Consider the following 19,741-nt stretch of genomic DNA (forward strand, 5'->3'; position numbering starts at 1 on the left):
TCCTGCCTGCCTTCTGACCTCCTGCTAAGTGACCTGAACTTGTTTCATTGCCACCTGTCCTGACCTTCTGCCAGTTCTGACTACGTTTGTGCCTCATCCTTCCTGTGCCTCGTTATTGCTCGGCTGCCTATGGAGACATCAGGGGTAGCAACCTGGGTGCCGCCTGCCTCAGCAAGTCCATCCCGCTTTGCAGCGGGCTCTGGTGAAAACCAGCAGCATCTTAGATTCTGCTCCCTGGTATGGCCCAAGCCATCTTCCTCACAGGTCAGTGGATCCACCTACCTAAGCCATTACAATTCCTCATTTTAGCATATTGAGATGTGCAAATGTTTCTTGCCTCAGAATGTGTAAATTAATTTAAAAATTGGGTTTTAACCCCTTAAGGACTCAGGGTTTTTCCGTTTTTGCACTTTCGTTTTTTCCTCCTTACCTTTTAAAAATCATAACCCTTTCAATTTTCCACCTAAAAATCCATATTATGGCTTATTTTTTGCATCACCAATTCTACTTTCCAGTGACATTAGTCATTTTACCCAAAAATGCACGGCGAAACGGAAAAAAAAATCATTGTGCGACAAAATCGGAAAAAAAAACGCCATTTTGTAACTTTTGGGGGCTTCCGTTTCTACGCAGTGCATATTTCGGTAAAAATTACACCTTATCATTATTCTGTAGGTCCATACGGTTAAAATGATACCCTACTTATATAGGTTTGATTTTGTCGCACTTCTGGAAAAAATCATAACTACATGCAGGAAAATTTATACGTTTAAAAATGTCATCTTCTGACCCCTATAACTTTTTTATTTTTCCACGTACGGGGCGGTATGAGGACTAATTTTTTGCGCCGTGATCTGAAGTTTTTATTGGTATGATTTTTGTTTTGATCTGACTTTTTGATCACTTTTTATTCATTTTTTAATGTTATAAAAAGTTACCAAAATACGCTTTTTTGGACTTTGGAATTTTTTTGCGCGTACACCATTGACCGTACGGCTTAATTAATGATATATTTTTATATTTCGGACATTTACGCACGCGGCGATACCACATATGTTTATTTATTTTTTTTTTACACTGTTTTATTTTTTTTATGGGAAAAGGGGGGTGATTCAAACTTTTATTAGGGAAGGGGTTAAATGACCTTTATTAACACTTTTTTTTTACTTTTTTTTTGCAGTGTTATAGGTCCCATAGGGACCTATAACACTGCACACACTGATCTCTCATCCTGATCACAGGCGTGTATTAACACGCCTGTGATCAGCATTATCGGCGCTTGACTGCTCCTGCCTGGATCTCAGGCACGGAGCAGTCATTCGTCGATCGGACACCGAGGAGGCAGGTAAGAGCCCTCCCGGTGTCCGATCAGCTGTTCGGGACGCCGCGATTTCACCGCGGCGGTCCCGAACAGCCCGACTGAGCAGCCGGGATACTTTCAGTTTCACTTTAGAAGCGGCGGTCAGCTTTGACCGCCGCTTCTAAAGGGTTAATACCGCACATCGCCGCGATCGGTGATGTGTGGTATTAGCCGCGGGTCCCGGCCGTTGATTAGCGCCTGGACCCACGCGATATGATGCGGGATCGCGGCGCGATCCCGCTTCATATCGCGGGAGACGGCGCAGGACGTAAATATACGTCCTGCGTCGTTAAGGGGTCAAAGGGGTACTCCACTGGAAAACATTTTCTTTTAAATCAACTGGTGCCAGAAAAATAAACAGATTTGTAAATTACTTCTATTAAACCTCCCAATCCTTTCAGTACTTATCAGCTGCTATATACTACAGAGGAAGTTATTTTCTTTTTGAATTTCCTTTATGCTGACACCTGTTCATTTTAGGAATTGTCCAGAGTAGGAGAAAATCCCCATAGCAAACCTCTCTTGCTCTGGGCAATTCCTAAAATGGACAGAGGTGTCAGCAGAGAGTATGTTGTCAGACAGAAAGGAAATTCAAAAAGAAAAGAACTTCCTCTGTAGTATACATCATCTAAAAATTACTGGAAGGATTGGGAATTTTTTTAATAGAAGTAACTTACAAATCTGTTTAACTTTCTGGCACCAGTTGATTTAAAAGAAAATGTTTTCCAGTGGAGCACCCCTTTAACAGTAAGTTTGTCAATGGGGCTTGTTCTTACTTACTCTGACGCTGTTAATACAGGATTGGACAGTGTCAATTTTAAAAGAGAAACACACTAGTGGAAAGGGGCATGGTAATATTTGTTTTCTTAAAAAAGGCACAATCTTAATTTATGGTCGATCCCACAAGTCATCTCTTTGCTATTACTGACCACCCTGCATTCTTGGTCCTCCTGTAGCTTTCTTGGGATGCCAAGTATAATCACCCTCCGCTTCACCCACGTCCTCTCCTGTGATAGCCTGTTGCCACATTCCTCCATACGAATGGATAGTGCCTCTTGTACCTGCAGACCAAATAAATATACTCGGCTGCAACATTTTTTTCAATTCTGTTAAATCTTGTAATAAGCTACATCATGGTCTAACCCACTTTAAAGCCCTATGTCTCACCCCTCCCTCCTCTCCACACAATATAAGGTTTTCTCTATTGGATATTGTTGTCTTTCTGCTTTTGTACTTTATCTCCATTCTGTGTGGCCTGGTAGGAAGAAGTAAATAAGCAATTTTCGCCCATCCAATGGAAAAAATGCTTCTATCTTTCCCGTAAGGAAACCAACCATAAAATTCTTGCTCGCTGATGCTTAGTTCCTGCCCAGCTTCATAGATAGTACACAATGGTTTCCAATTCCTGTTGGCGCTGTCGCCTCTTCATGGGGACTATGTCTCATATCTGGTGGTCGTGATCCTCACTAACGACCTTTTGGTCTACTGTACTTCGTATCATCCGGGAAGAGATTGCCTGAGGAAACTTTGCTATTCATGTTTGACATATCTCACTCCACCTGAAAGAAGTCCCTGCTGTGTCATTTGCTGCAGCCTGCCAAGATATTCATTCCACCTATGTGGCATTCTCCTGAATCTCCTACTATTGGAGAGTGATTTGCTGAAATAGCACACTTGCAGCGTATGGACAAACTGATCACCTTGACCCCTGCGGAAATTGATTGCAGTGGCAAAATGTGGCTTGACTAGATGTCTTTACCTTATTCTCTGGGATAACACACCTGGTCTGACTATGGAACCCCAGTAGCCCCTTGATCGCCTTCTTCCATCCCATGAATTCCACTAATAACCCCCTCCCATTTTTTTTCTTACATGTCCCCCTTTTACGTCCTCTCTTTGTCTTGTCCAGTGGTGCTGTCTGTCCGTTTAGTTTTTTTAGGACAACTAACATTCCTTTTTCGATCAATCCCTTCTAGTCAGGATGTGTTTTGCTATACTGTTGCTACATCAGTTTTTACTGATTGAGATTATGCTTACAGGAGCTTTTCATTGTCAGGCCCCTCTTTTATTGACTTTTGGTTGGTGTGCTTCTTTGTCGCTACTCCACTCTGCACATGCCACAAAGCAATATTCTTTAACTGGATCCTTTTGCATATTTGATATATAAGCCATGCTTGTTGATTGATTGTTCTTGTTCTTTTATTGAAATAATTAAACTTTTAATGAGATAAAAAACAAAATCTTTCTTGAAAAAGCACTCTGGGAATTTTTTGAAATTTTTGCACATTTTTTGACATTTTTATCCCATCCCTCATATCCCATCCCTCATATCCCAAACTCATAGGTCATCCTCATATCCTGAACTCATATGTCATCCTCATATCCCGTCCTCATATCCTGTCCTCAGGTGGGGCTGAGTTGTGATGAAGAGATTGTAGGCCAAAAATAGAAGGAGGCATGGTTTTGTGGATGTGTAAATGACTTGCAAGCCGGACCAATATATAAGGGTAGAAAATAAAATGGGTGTGGTTTAAATGATGGGTGTGGCTTTGTGAGATGGGTTGTGGCAGGACTGATGCACTCACCAGGAGATATGGTGCAGAGCTTGCTTGGAGTAAGGTACTGGAAGTCCTATATAATTGCATCGGACTTAAGCCAAAATCCCATCCTTTACGTAAGGGGTAGGTTGTGATTAATTTAACTATCATATATTTTTATTTCACATAAAAGTAACATGTGTACTAAGTTTCATCAAAATATCTCCAGCCATTTGGAAGTTATGCTGGAACTTACATTTCTCAGACTTGCATGGGACATTAACCCCTTAAGGACCAAGCCCATTTTGACCTTAAGGACCAGGCCAATTTTATTTTAGAATTTTCGTTTTTTCCTCCTCTCCCTCAAAAATCATAACTCTTTGATATTTTCATCTACAGACCCATATAAGGGCTTGTTTTTTGCGTGACCAATTCAACTTTGTAATGACATCGCTCTTTTTACCACTGCGCTACCCAAAAAAATATTATTTATGTGGGGAAATTGAAAAGAAAACCGCAATTTAGCCATGTTTTCTTTATTCTGTGGGTCAATATGATTAACCCCTTAAGGACCAAGGACGTACTGGTACATCCTTGGTCCTGCTCCCCTGATATAACGCGGGGTTACACGGTAACCCCGCATCATATCATGGCGGGCCTGGCGTCATAGTGAAGCCGGGACCCGCCGCTAATAGCGCGCAGCGCCGATTGCGGCGCCGTGCGCTATTAACCCTTTAGCCGCGCGCTCAGAGCTGAGCCGCGTGGCTAAAACCGAAAGTGAAAGCTGCCGGTTAACTCAGTGGGCTGTTCGGGATAGCCGCGGCGAAATCGCGGCATCCCAAACAGCTTACAGGACAGCGGGAGGGCCTCTACCTGCCTCCTCGCTGTCCGATCGCCGAATGACTGCTCAGTGCCTGAGATCCAGGCATGAGCAGTCATGCGGCAGAATCGTCGATCACTGGTTTCCTATGAGAAACCAGTGATCAATGATGAAGATCAGTGTGTGCAGTGTTATAGGTCCCCATGGGAGCTATAACACTGCAAAAAAAAAGTGAATGAATATCATTTAACCCCTCCCCTATTAAAAGTTTGAATCACCCCCCTTTTCCCATAAAAAAAAACACACAGTGTAAATAAAAATAAACATATATGGTATCACGCGTGCGGAAATGTCCGAGTTATAAAAATATATCATTAATTTAACTGCTCGGTCAATGGCGTGTGCGCAAAAAAATTCCAAAGTCCAAAATAGTGCATTTTTGGTCACTTTTTATATCGTTTAAAATTTAAAAATTCAATTTTCCTATTCCGATCAATAAGTCCTATCAATGCAAAAATGGTCCCGTTAAAAACTTCAGATCACGGCGCAAAAAATGAGCCCTCATACCGCCCCATACACGGAAAAATAAAAAAGTTATAGGGGTCAGAAGATGACAATTTTAAATGTATTAATTATCCTGCATGTAGTTATGATTTTTTCCAGAAGTACGACAAAATCAAACCTATATAAGTAGGGCATCATTTTAATCGTATGGACCTACAGAATAAAGATAAGGTGTCATTTTTACCGAAAAATGTACTACGTAGAAACGGAAGCCCCCAAAAGTTACAAAACAGCGTTTTGTTTTTTTTTCAATTTTGTCGCACAATGATTTTTTTTTCCGTTTCACCGTAGATTTTTGGGCAAAATGACTGACGTCATTACAAAGTAGAATTGGTTGCGCAAAAAATAAGCAATCATATGGATTTTTAGGTGCAAAATTGAAAGAGTTATGATTTTGTAAAGGCAAGGAGAAAAAAACGAAAATGCAAAAACGGAAAAAACCCCGGTCCTTAAAGAGTTGAAATGATACCCATGTTATATGCTTCTAAAATTGTACCACTTAAAAAAAAAAAAAAATCTCAAAATTATTTTAACAAAATTAGTATGTTTGAAATTGCTCTATATTGTCTGCCTATAAATTTCTAATTTTTCCGTATCTGGGGTGGTATCAGGGCTCTTTTTTTGCGCGTCGTGGTCTGTAGTTTTATAGGTATCACTTGTGTTTATTTTAGATTTTTTGATAATTTTTTATTAGTTTTTTTGAATAAAATGTGACAAAAAAAAAGCAGCAATTTTGGACTTTTATATTTTTTTTCACGTTTATGCCTTTCGCCATATGGGATAATTAACATTACTGCCCTGATTTATCAATCAGCCTGAAACCCTAATTGTCTGGTTTTTCCCACAGCAACTAATCACAGCTAAACTTTCACTTTACAAGAGCTTGCTAAGATTCAAAAGTTGAGCTGTGATTGGTTGCTGTTGGAAATACCAGACAATTAGGGTTTCAAGCTAATTGATAAATCTCCCCCTATATTTTGATAGTTCGGACCTTTACGCACGCGGCAATACCAAATATTTTATTAAAAAGGTTTTACCCTTTTTTGGGGGAAAAAGGGGACTGTTTACATTTTTATTGGGGGAGGGGATTTTTCAAATTCTTTTTTTTTTTACATTTTTTTACTTCTTTTTTTACACTTTTTATGTCGCCACAGGGGACTATTTATAGCAATCTGTTGATTGCTAATACTGTTCAGTGCTATGTATAGGCATATGCGATCTTCTGCTCTGGTCTGCTTGATCTCAAATCAGAGCAGAAGACCCCAGGAGACGGACGGGGGGCAGGTGAGGGGACCACGCCAGGTGAGGGGACCTCCCTCCACCATTATGGATGATCGGATCCCAGCGGCAGTGCCATGGGCAATCCGATCATCCATTTTACCGACCGCACTGCTACAGATGTTGTGATCTGTATTGATCACGGCATCTGAGGGGTTAATGGCAGACATCAGTGCGATCATAAATGTATGTCATGGTGCGGGAAGTTCCACTGCATCATGACGTAAATTTACATCAGATGTCGTTGAGGGGTTCAACAAAAAACCCTGACCCTCGCAAATGGTGGGTAAGGGTTAATTTATCTATCCTATGTTTGTAATTGACATATAAGTAACATGTGTACCAAGTTTTATCGAAATATCTTCAGCCGTTTGGAAGTGATGCTGGAACATACACACAGGCCCAGGTTTATCAAACTGTGTGAGAAAAAAAATAGAGTGATATTCCCATCATAGCTCAGCTTTCACTTTACCAGAGCTTGTTAGCTGAGCTGTGATTGGTTGTTGTGGAAAAATCTCTCCACTTTTTCTCTCACACAGTTTGATAAATCAGGGCCACTGTGTTTTATATATATATATATATATATATATATATATATATATATATATATACACACTGGATTTTGCCCACGGCTTCGCTCTCGTTAAATTTGGGATAACATAGATTTACTTTTTAAGATCCTATAGTCATGAGGCCGCTCTGGGTAAAGTTTATGGGCATCCAAACAACCCGAAACATTACATCTGCTGTTTCATGGAATTGAAGATCGACATCCTTTGAGGACTTTTACCGAATCTGCGTGCAGGGGAACCCGCCTTCTCGTGCTGCTTATATACTGCCAACAGTCCTCCTATCCCGCCCTCCTATCCCGCCCTCCTATCCCGCCCTCCTATCCCGTCCTCCTATCTCGACCTCCTATCCCGTCCTACTATCTCGTCCTCCTATCTCAACCTCCTATCCCGTCCTCCTATCCTGTCCTCCTATCCCGGCCTCCTATCCCGACCTCCTATACCGTCCGCATATCCCATCCTCCTATCTCATCCTCCTATCCCGACCTCCCATCCCGACCTCCTATCCTGTCCTCCTATCCCATCCTTCTATCTCGACCTTCTATCCAGACCTCCTATCCTGTCCTCCTATCTTGACCTCATATCCCATCCTCCTATCTCGACCTCCCATCCTTACCTCCTATCCCGATCATCCTATCTCGACCTCCTATTTCGACCTGTTATCTCGTCCTCCTATCCTGACCTCATATTTCTGCTGTTTCATGGAATTGAAGATCCATATCCTTTGAGGACTTTTACCGAATCTGCGCGCAGGGAAACCTCCTTCCCCCACTGCTAACAGTCCTCCTATCCCGTCCTCCTATCCCGTCCTCCTATCCCGTCCTCCTATCCCGTCCTCCTATCCCGTCCTCCTATCCCGTCCTCCTATCCCGTCCTCCTATCCCGTCCTCCTATCCCGTCCTCCTATCTCGACCTCCTATCTCGACCTCCTATCTCGTCCTCCTATCCTGTCCTCCTATCCCGTCCTCCTATCCCGTCCTCCTATCTCGTCCTCCTATCTTGTCCTCCTATCTCGTCCTCCCATCCCGTCCTCCCATCCCGACCTCCCATCCTGACCTCCTATCCTGTCCTTCTATCCCGTCCTCCTATCCTGACCTTCTATCCCGACCTCCTATCCTGTCCTCCTATCTTGACCTCATATCCCATCCTCCTATCTCGACCTCCCATCCTTACCTCCTATCCCGATCATCCTATCTCGACCTCCTATTTCGACCTGTTATCTCGACCTCCTATCCTGACCTCATATCCCGACCTCCCATCCCGTCCTCATATCCCGACCTGTAATATGTGTACAAGGTATTGAAATATCTCCTGCCGTACGGAAGTTGTGTGGGAACATAGATTTCCCATTGATTTGCATGGGACTTTAAACAAAAACCCTGACCCTCACAAATATGGGTAGTTAAGTGTTAAATTTACTATCCTATATTTTAAGTGGACATATAAGTAACATGTGGCCAAGTATTATCGAAATATCTCCAGCCGTTTGGAAGTTATACAGTAACATACATTTCCCATAGACTTGTATGGGACTTTAAAAAAAAAAAAAAAAAAACTTTTTCACCCCCTTAATTGTGGAATTTCGAAAAATACTTTCTTATTCCTTGTTTACGTCTTAAAAACAACGCCTGTGCAAAAATTCAGGCTTCTAGGTCCAAGGGTTTAGGCTGGGCGTTGATAAGTCAGAGAGACAGGTCTTCTCTTTTTATATATAAGATAGATTAGAGGATAATTTAGATCTATTTTATATGATACATATTGTGGTTACCTGTTTTACCTGATATATTTAGCCATACTTGTTGAAATTCCATAGCTGAAATTATTTCCTAATGCTACATACACTGCCCATGAATTTTCTGGCTTTGCAGAGAAAGGATGTGGAGTTTTGTCATTGCACTTCATCTAATGAGGGAGCTGAAGTTCAGCCAGGTGAACTCATTAGACTCAACGATTTCCATTATAGATTTGTTGGGGGTGTGGCCTGTTGGCTGCCTGAGTCGGATGCTAGACTCCGAAGCTCCATGCCATTCTGCTTTTCATCTTGATAGTGGCCACACCTGGAGCTCCCCATGTGGTGCCCGACTCCACTGCTCCCACCAACTTACTGACTGGCTGCCTCTCCTGCCCTGCTGAGGCTCCGATGTGTGGCAAAAGGGATGAGGATCTCCTCTGCCCTAAACTTCTTGAGCCAGGACTTTATAACACCCTATAACAGTGGTCTTCAAACTTTTGCAAAACTCCAACTTCCATCTTGCCCAGACAGCCAAAGGCATGCTGGGACTCCACGCAACATATGGAGGTCCATAGTTTGGAGACCACAGTCCTATAATATATGTTGCAGTCTGAGGGATAAATTGTAAACACCCTATACTGTGCCCAGACTGCAATATATACCACCGATAACACTGTACCCTATAACACAATATAATACTGTCCCCAGACAGCAACATATAACACCCTATAATAAACAGCATATTTGTTGCGGCCTGCAGTATAGTGTATGCTGTATTTAACAGGGTGTTATATGTTGCAGTCTGGAGTATAGTATAACACCCTACAAAATAAAGGGGACCCTACAGCCATAAATTTTATTTCAAAAGGGGTAACTAAACAGTCTCCCTGCTTCCTATCCTGCCCTCCCCCTTTTTTTATTTGATTACTCAATATTGATTAAACCACAGTGTATTTATATGCAGACAATTTAATGATGTAATCCTGCACATTTTGATTTTCCTAATCCTTTTAATTTCAGAAATCAGTCAAATGTTAGAAGAATGCACACTGCAGTGAAATTGAATGAAGTTGTGTTGAACAGATCTCAGCATGCACAGCTTGTGTTACTGAATATGCCTGGACCACCCAAGAATAAAAAAGGTGATGAAAACTGTATCCTTTTGTTAAATGGAGTTTTCGGGTTTGAAACATAAGCTTAAAGGGGTACTCCGGTGAATTTTTTTTTTTTTTTTTTTTTAATCAATTGGTTCCAGAAAGTTAAACAGATTTGCAACTTCAGTTTAAATATCTTAATTCTTCCAGTTTTTATAAGCTGCTATATACTACAGATGAAGTTCTTTTCTTTTTTAATTTATTTTCTGTCTGACCACAGTGCTCTCTGCTGACACCTCTGTCAATTTGAGGAACTGTCCAGAGCAGGAGTAAGTCCCCATAGCAAACACCTCCTGCTTTGGACAGTTCCTGACATGTCAGGAACTGTCCAAAGCAGGAGGTGTTTGCTATGGGGACTTACTCCTGCTCTGGACAGTTCCTCAAATTGACAGAGGTGTCAGCAGAGAGCACTGTGGTCAGACAGAAAAGAAATTAAAAAAGAAAATAACTTCCTTTGTAGTATACAGCAGCTGATAAGTAATGGAAGGATTGAGATTTTTAAATTGTAGTAATTTGCAAATCTGGAATAAAGAAAGAAAAAACGTGTGCAGCTCACAGCAGAAATGTCCGAGGTATATGTTGCTATATAACGATACCCAACGGTAATTTAGAACAATAGTGTATAAAAATAATAACCACACCTCAAGGACACCACCATTAAAAATGGTACATAATGTTAATGGAAAAAGACTGTGCTTCAATTTCATAGTATATTTATTAAAACACATTTAAACATAAATAATAAAAACATATAAATATGCACTAGTAATACAAAATCTACCACTGGGCCTAGTGGTAGAATAAATGTAAGTAATACACTGCTGCCAGATGTAAAAGCGCTGTTACTGGATGTAATTATATGACAGATCTGTTCGGCATTTGATAGTCCGGCACTTCTAATAAAATGTTTTTTAAGAAAGTTAGTTAGTAGTCTGACTTTTCTGAATTCAGGTAGAAAACAGACATGGTGCACATCTACAATCTTGCACAATGATCTAATTGCTTCTCAGCATAATTTCAAAAACTAACAGGTTGTTAGTATACGATTGGATCAAAAAGTACAAAGCCCACTAGCCACGTCAAGGCCACCTATTTAGAGTGGGTCCCTAACGTCCCTAGCATAAAATGGCGTAGCACTGGGCGGCGACCACCACCACCGCGACACCAGTGCCCACAGGGGGAACGACCCACTGGCAGAGCGGCCCCAATGCCACTCAAACCAGTCCATGGGTCGCACCTCCCCGCAGATACGGCGCCACGGCAGCAACGGACGCCGCACAGCACCATACCAGTGTGAACAGGATGTTACAGCACACTTACCATGCTCTCCCAGTCAAGCTGGGAGGCTGCCAGGAAAGAAAAGGCCCTTGTGCAGCTAACTACTACTTATATAGGGCTGGGCTGAGGGGGTGGGGAAGAGTGCAGACAACATGTAAAAAAAAAAAAAAAAAAAAAAGAGGGGATAGAAAACACAATGTGAATTCAGGTAGAAGACAGACATGGTGCACATCTACAATCTTGCACAATGATCTAATTGCTTCTCAGCATAATTTCAAAAACTAACAGGTTGTTAGTATATACGTTTTGATCAAAAAGTACAAAGCCCACTCGCCACGTCAAGGCCACCTATTTAGAGTGGGTCCCTAATGTCCCTAGCATAAAATGGCGTAGCACTGGGCGGCGACCACCATCGCCGCGACACCAGTGCCCACAGGGGGAACGACCCACTGGCAGAGCGGCCCCAATGCCACTCAAACCAGTCCATGGGATGCACCTCCCCGCAGACACGGCGCCACGGCAGCAACTGACTTTTCTAATTAGACGTTAGTATAATTAGTATTGTACAGTCTCTAGCTAGAGATATCCACCCATACAGTTCTCACCAATCCTTTAGCCGCTGGTCTCATGCTGCGACAGACCCACTTGGATGAACTCACAGCCGCAGGCCATCCAAGTGGGCCATCGCAGCACTAGACCAGCGGCTAAAGGATTGGTGAGAACTGTATGGGTGGATATCTTTAGCTAGGGACTGTACAATACAAATTATACTAAGATCTAATTAGAAGATCTAATTATTAGAAGTGCCGGACTATCAAATGCCAAATTAACAGATCTGTCATATAATTACATCCAGTAACAGCGCTTTTACGCATTTTGGCAGCAGTGTATTACTTACATTTAGGGCCCAGTGGTAGAATTTGTATTACTAGTGCATATTTATGTGCTTTTTTTCATTATTTATGTTTATATGTGTTTTAATAAATATACTATGAAATTGAAGCATGGTCTTTTTCATTAACATTATGCACCATTTTTTATGGTGTGTCCTTGAGGTGTGGTGGTTATTTTTATACACTAATTTGCAAATCTGTTTAACTTTCTGGCACCAGTTGTTTTCCACCGCAGTACCCCATTGAAGGGGTTGTCCAATCATTGCAATTTATCCCCTATCCACAGAATAGTGATAAGTGTATGATTGCAGAGAGGTCTGACTGCTACAACCCCCTGCAATCTCAATAATAGGGTCCTGAGTCTCCAGTCAGAATGAGGCAGTGGTCAAATGTGTGCTCTGCTTCTCTGAATATTTTCTATGAGCTGCTACACCACAAGTAAAAGTGCCACCAGGAAGTTGATAAAACCTCTGTCCAGATGTCAAACATCACATTCTCTGCTATGAAGATGACAACACTTGCCATTTCACCAAAAAGGTGGCCAAGAAGTTGCCAGGTTCTAATGAGATGTCCTAGTAGTTAATCTTTTCCCTTTGCAGCAGGTTGTAAACTGACACTATTCTGACCCTCCATTCATTAGTTCCAGACTGCTAGAGTGCAGTATTTTGTGATTAACCCCTTCCCGACCCATGGCATACATGTATGTCATGGGTCGGCTCCCATTCTATAACGTGGGGCCACGGCATGGCCCCTCGTCATAGCGGGTTGGCTCCGGCACCTAGCAACGGCCGGGACCTGTGGCTAATAGTGCGCGGCAGTGATCGCGGTGCCGCGTGCTATTAACCCTTTAGACGCGGCGTTCAAAGTTGAATGCCGCGTCTAAAGTGAAAGTAAACTAATGCCGGTTAGCTCAGAGAGCTGCTCGGGATCGCCGTGACAAAATCGCAGCATCCCGAACAGCTTACATGACAGCCGGAGGATCCCTACCTGCCTCCATGCTGTCCGATCGCCGAATGACTGCTCAGTGCCTGAGATCCAGGCATGAGCAGTCAAGCGGCAGAATCATTGATCACTGGTTTCCTATGAGAAACCAGTGATCAATGTAAAATATCATTGTGTGCAGTGTTATAGGTCCATATGGGACCTATAACATTGGGAAAAAAAAGTGAATAAAGATCATTTAACCCCTTCGCTAATAAAAGTTTGAGTCACCCCCCTTTTCATATTTAAAAAAACAAACTGTGTAAATAAAAATAAACATATGTGGTATCTTCTTGTGCGGAAATGTCCAAATTATAAAAATATATCATTAATTAAACCGCACGGTCAATGGCGTACGCGCAAAAAAATTCCAAAGTCCAAAAAAGCTTATTTTTGGTCACTTTTTATATAATGAAAAAAGGAATAAAAAGCGATCAAAAAGTCCAATCATTACAAAAATGGTACCGCTAAAAACTTCAGATCACGATGCAAAAAATGAGCCCTCATACCGCCCCATACGCAGAAAAAAAAAAGTTATAGGGGTCAGAAAATGACAATTTTAAACGTATAAATTTTCCTGTATGTAGTTATGATTTTTTCCAGAAGTACAATAAAAACAAACCTATATAAGTAGGGTATCATTTTAACCGTATGTACCTACAGAATAAAGAGAAAGTGTCATTTTTACCGAAAAATGTACTGCGTAGAAACGGAAGCCCCCAAAATTTACAAAATTTAGTTTTTTCTTCAATTTTGTCGCACAATGAATTTTTTTTCTGTTTCTCTGTAGATTTTTGGGTAAAATGACTGATGTCATTACAAATTAGAATTGGTGGCGCAAAAAATAAGCCATCATATGGATTTTAAGGTGCAAAATTGAAAAAGTAATGGTTTTTTAAAGGTAAGGAGGAAAAAACAAAAGTGCAAAAATGGAAAAACCCTGGGTCATGAAGGGGTTAAAGGGATGTTCCACTGTTTTTTTTTTTTTTTATTAATATATGTGCTGCTGAGGCAGGAAAAATTTTAGAAAAAATGTTTTGTTTTTCTTTATTGTACTACTTATTTTTACAAAATTGGTAAGCATAAAATTGTCCTTTTATGACCTCTATAACTTTTTTTATTTTTCTGTGTAAGGGGATGATTTTCTGGGCCTTTATCTGTATTTTTTATCGGTACCATCTGTGATCACTTTTTATAATTTTTTTTCCTGATATATTGTGATTAAAAAAAATCTGCATTTTTTTTTTTTTTTTTTACATTTACACCGTGTACCGTGCCAGAGCATAAACATTATATTTAATCATTTGGACAGTTATGCTCTTGGAGATACCAAATGGATAAAAAAAAAAAAAAAATTTTGTAAAATGGGGAAAAAAGGGTGATTTTATTTTTTATTAGGGGAGGGGGTTTTATATAATTTTATAGACTTTTTTTTTTAAATCTTTTACTTTACACTTTTTAAGTCCCCATTGGGGACTTTGATATGCAATCATTAGATTGCATTTACTGTGAAATGTTATGCCTATGTCATAGCATTACATAGTGAAATTGGCATTCCACTGATATAGCCTGGCTAAGCCAGGGATTGCTGCTGCCTGTCATTAGCAATGAGTGTTTGGCTCTGAAGTGAGCGCAGCTCCTACACTTGCTTCAAAGTTAATTAATGCTCCAGGACGTACATTTATGAAGTGGTGCATTAAGTCCCGGACATCAAGGACATACATTTACTCCCTGCATCCTTTAAGGGTTAAGCACAGGGGTGTGGAAATAAAAATAAAAAAAACTACTTGTCCAAGGGACTAAAACAGAGCAGAATTTACTTGTCCCTCATAAAAATCCAACTGTCCTGGTACAAAATCATTTTAACCCAAATCATATATAAATAAGGTATTTTATCAATAAAAACTTGATAGGCAGACCAGTATGTCACCCCATTAGGTGGATAGGGTCCCTGATAAGTCCGCCCCATTAATGGAATACTGCAGTGCAAAATAACTTATCCTGACCGCTGGGAAACCCCTCCCCACCGTCTTTTGTAAGGGGCCCCAGCAGAGATGGGGGCTTGTCCGGATGACACAGCGACAGACACGCCCCCTCATGTATCCCATAGATACATGGAGGGGGCATTTCAGCAGCCGTGTCATGCAGGAATGGAACATTCCCTTCATGCCATCTGCTGGGGCCTCATACAAGAGATGGGGGGGGGGGGGGGTTGTCAAAGCGGTCAGACCCCCGCGATTATTTTGCACTGCAGTATTCCTTTAAGTAGGTAGTCCCCCTTCAGGTAGGTATGTCCCTTTTATCAGGTAGGGATCAAGTAGGGCCCCCTGTGCCATTATGTTACCCCCCCCCCCCCCTCTGATCCTGCCTGCGTCATTATATTTCCCCCCCCTCTGATGCTCCCTGCATCATTATATATCCCCCCCCTCTGATGCCCCCTACATCATTATATTCCCCCCCTGATGCTCCCTGCATCATTATATCCCCCCTCTGATGCCCCCTGCATCATTATATCCCCCCCTCTGATGCCCCCTGCGCCATTATGTTCCCCCCTTCTGATGCCCTTGCGTCATTATATTCCCCCCTCCCCTGATGCCCCCGCGCCATTATATTCCCCCCCCTCCCCTGATGTCCCCTACACCATTATATTCCCCCCCTCCCCTGATGCCCCCTGTGTCATTATATTCCCCCCTCTGATGCCCCCTGCGCTATTATATTCACCCCCTCCCCGATGCCCCATGTCATTATATTCCCCCCTCCACTCTGATGCCCCCTGCGCCATTATATTCCCCCCCTCTCCTCTGATGCCCCCTGCGCCATTATATTCCCCCCCTCTCCTCTGATGCCCCCTGCGCCATTATATTCCCCCCCTCTCCTCTGATGCCCCCTGCGCCATTATATTCCCCCCCTCTCCTCTGATGCCCCCTGCGCCATTATATTCCCCCTCCCCTCTCCTCTAATGCCCCCTGTGTCATTATCTCCCCCCTCGCCTCTGATACTCCCTGTGCCATTATATCCCTCCCTTCCCTGATGCCCCCTGTATCATTATATCCCCCCTCTGATGCCCCCTGCTTCATTATATTCCCCCCCTCTCCCCTCTGATGCCCCTTGTGTCATTATATTTCAGCCCAACTCCCTCCCCTCTCCTGTACCACATTATTTGCTAAACCACCTCCCCTCCTCTCTGATCCACTGCTATCTATCCACCCCCATGTGTGCTCCGGCAGGCTCAGGGGCTCGGCGGTCACTGTTGTTACTGGACCACATCCTTGGTCCAGACGGAGGGGCATGCGATGAATGACGTCATCGCACGCGCCTACGCCGGGACGCTGCGCGGCTCGCTATAGGCTGCAGTGCACAGCTACAGTCTATAGGAGTTTAGTTACAGGGCAAAACTGATTGCCTCGTTATATGTGAATTATTTAGGCATTTAGCCCTTCTTGCCCAAAGCAGGGCTAAATGCCTGAACTGAAGAATTCACCTGCCCGGCGCCCGGAACTGCATGTCCCGGGCTTCGGGCGATACAATTTCCACATCCCTGAAGAGTAAAGAAAACAAATTGCATTGTTATATTGGAAAACATTAATATTTTTCTAACCATATTGGGAAAAAACTTCATGCAGTTTGTAATCATCCAGCCTCTCTTTTTCTATGATCCTAGACGGGGTTTCAGTATCTCCAGAAATGTATTCTGTATGTGTTTTCTCAAAATCATTTAACCTCATAACAAACCTTATTGCTTTAACCACTGTCAACAAGATATGGAATTTTTAGAAGTCTTAATTGAAGGCTTAAATAGAGTAATGCTTGTACGTGGTGGCGGAAGAGAAGTTATTACCATTTATTCATAATTGTCCCATGAGGAAAATAACAAAAAGAATACTGCAAAAAGAAGGAAAAGTTCCAGACAGAGTTAAAATAAAGGCACAAACACTGTTATTTAATATACTTGAAGTGAGGCACAAGACAACCACTGGTCTGACATACACTCCAACCAATGTTAATACATCACAGTAAGCAGTATATATCTATTTGCCATGGTCCTTCCCTTCCAGTTATAACCGTGGTGATATATTTATTTAGTATATTACATTAAAGGGGTACTCCGGAGGAATTTTTTTTTTTTTTTATCAACTGGTGCCAAAAAGTAAACAGATTTGTAAATTACTGCTATTTAAAAATCTTAATCCTTCAGTACTTCCAGTATCAACTGCTGTATGCTCCAGAGGAAGTTCTTTTCTTTTAAAATTTTCCTTTCTGTCTGACCATAGTGCTCCCTGCTGACATCTCTGTCCATGTCAGGAACTGTCCAGAGCAGGATAGGTTTGCTATGGGGATTTGCTTGTACTCTGGATAGTTCCTGAAATGAATAGAGGTGTCAGCAGAGGTGTATGTGTACTGATAAGTACTGGAAGGATTAAGATATTTAAATAGAAGTAATTTACCACTGGAGTACCACTTTAACGTGATCTTTTAGTTTTTTTTTGTTTTTTAGTTCTCATCATTTCAGAATTCACAACAATGCAGTAAAATGGGCATGCAAAAAGGTATCCAAAAGTAAATTGTATTACCACAAACATTTTTATTCACTGTTATTGTTTTCAGCTGTTAGTGATCTGTGATGCAGTAATCTACTACAACTGTAAAAAAAAAAAAAAAAAAAGAAATCATTTTTTTTAAAACTTTTTTCTGAAACAATAATTTGTTTACAGCACAAAGTGTGCACTGCTGGTTGAAATTTCAGTGTAAATACTGCAATACTGCAAATTACTCCTACAAAGTAATTTGCTATTGATATCACAAATTGCAATTTTTGTGAAAATATACAATTGCACTATTAGGCTAGGACTCCACTGAGATTTTTGCCCCGCGATTTTTGTGGCATTAAAACGCCAGAAAAACTGCCACAGTTTTTCCCTGCGTTTTGGCGTTTTTTCTGGCATTTTTTCTTGCGTTTTTACCTTTGTGTGGAATTTGCCTTTTTTGGCCCCCATTGGCATTTGGGTACCAAAAAAAAAAGGATGCAGTAGAGATGTAAAAATTTATTTAACTAAATGTTTATTTTTTATCACAAAATTTGAATACATTTTTTTATAAAGTGTGTGTGTGTTTAACTTATTTTTTTATTTTACATTTTTTATGTTTTACTACTACTCCCAGCATGGAACACACTGTTCCATGCTGGGAGTAGTAGTACCTGTACTATAGACATAACGCCCCGGGTGTAAGTCTGACACCCGATGCGATCGTCCATTATATAGCAGAGAAGCAAGCGGGTCTATACAGCGCTCGCACCTCTGCTCTGTACTCTGAGTGATGTTCTATTCACATCACTGGCCGTTCATATTTTCCGCCCAGAGCTGTGATTGGCCGGATGGTTGAAGCCAATCACAGCTCTGAGGGAAATATGAATGAGTGAGTGGCCGGCCCGGAGTATAGTACAGAGCAGGGATACGAGCGCTGTATACAGTCGCTCCATCTCTGCTTTAGACAGGACTATCGCAGCGGGTGTCAGTAGTGACACCCGCTGTGATGTGTCCTTAACTGCAGGTACTCCTACTCCCAACATGGAGCACACTCATCTCCATGCTGGGAGCTGTAGTACCTGCATTAATAGACAGAGAGCGAGTGTAATTTCTGACACATGCTGCGATCTGTCTATTAATGCAGGTACTACAGCTCCCAGCATGAAGCAGAGTATGCTCCATGTTGGGAGTAGTAGTAGGAAAGATCACAGCGGGTATCACTCCTGACACCCACTGTGATCCTCCTGTATAATGTATAGATGCAGCCGCTCTTCTATGGTCCCCTTCACGCCGTATATATACACATTTTCGATTTCTCACAGAGAGCTGTGATAGGCTGGAACCATCTGGCCAATCACAGCTCTCTGTGGGAAATATGAATATGTGTATATATACGGCAGTGCAGGGGACCATAGAAGAGCGGCCGCAGCATCTATACATTATACAGGAGGATCGCAACAAGAATCTGTCAATTAGTACAGGTACTGCTACTCCCATCATGGAACAGTGTGTTCCATGCTGGGAGTAGTAGTACTTAAAAATGTAAAAAAAAATAAAGTGAAAAACACAAACACACACACACTACATTTTTATTATTGTCGGCTACATTTTTAGTGCTTTAGCCGCCCACATAAATTGATCCCTGTTTAAAAATGAATAAACATTTCGTAATAAAAAAGATAAATTTCGTTAGATACAATGTTTTCCATCACTACTGTATCTTTTTTTATTATAATTTTTTAATGGTACCCTACAACATTTTGATAAAAAAGGTATCTCCATCACTTTTTTGGATCGCTAAAGTCCAGAAAAGAATAAAAACGCCACGATTTCAGGGCAAAAAACGCCTAACTAGGTTTTGTCGGGTGATTTGAAAATCCAGCCTCTGAGCCCGAAATTGCTGAAAAACGCCAAAAGGATTAAAAAAAACGCCAAACTGAAAAGCGCCAAGTGAATCTGGCATTTTGCAGTTTACTATTGACTTGCAGCTAACATCTGGACGCAGCGTTTTTTCACAGAAAAAACGCTGTACGGGAAAATTGCCGTTTT

The 19,741-nt window shown here is 41.7% G+C and overlaps 1 protein-coding gene across 6 annotated transcripts in view; it reads left to right on the forward strand.

Annotated features, from left to right (window-relative positions):
* SLC12A7 (solute carrier family 12 member 7) overlaps positions 1-18,789 on the forward strand; it is an 870,696-nt gene extending 851,907 nt beyond the window's left edge. For all 6 annotated transcript variants that reach the window (XM_056520184.1, XM_056520185.1, XM_056520188.1 and 3 more), the window contains exons 23-24: positions 9,881-10,014; positions 16,926-18,789. In XM_056520184.1, coding sequence (XP_056376159.1) covers positions 9,881-10,014; positions 16,926-17,017 — 226 coding nt within the window. In that variant the 3' untranslated portion in view covers positions 17,018-18,789. The remainder of the gene's footprint in view (positions 1-9,880; positions 10,015-16,925) is intronic.
* Positions 18,790-19,741: the final 952 nt, after the last annotated feature.

The sequence above is a fragment of the Hyla sarda genome, chromosome 5, assembly GCF_029499605.1.
Source record: "Hyla sarda isolate aHylSar1 chromosome 5, aHylSar1.hap1, whole genome shotgun sequence".
Taxonomy (NCBI): Eukaryota; Metazoa; Chordata; class Amphibia; order Anura; family Hylidae; genus Hyla; species Hyla sarda.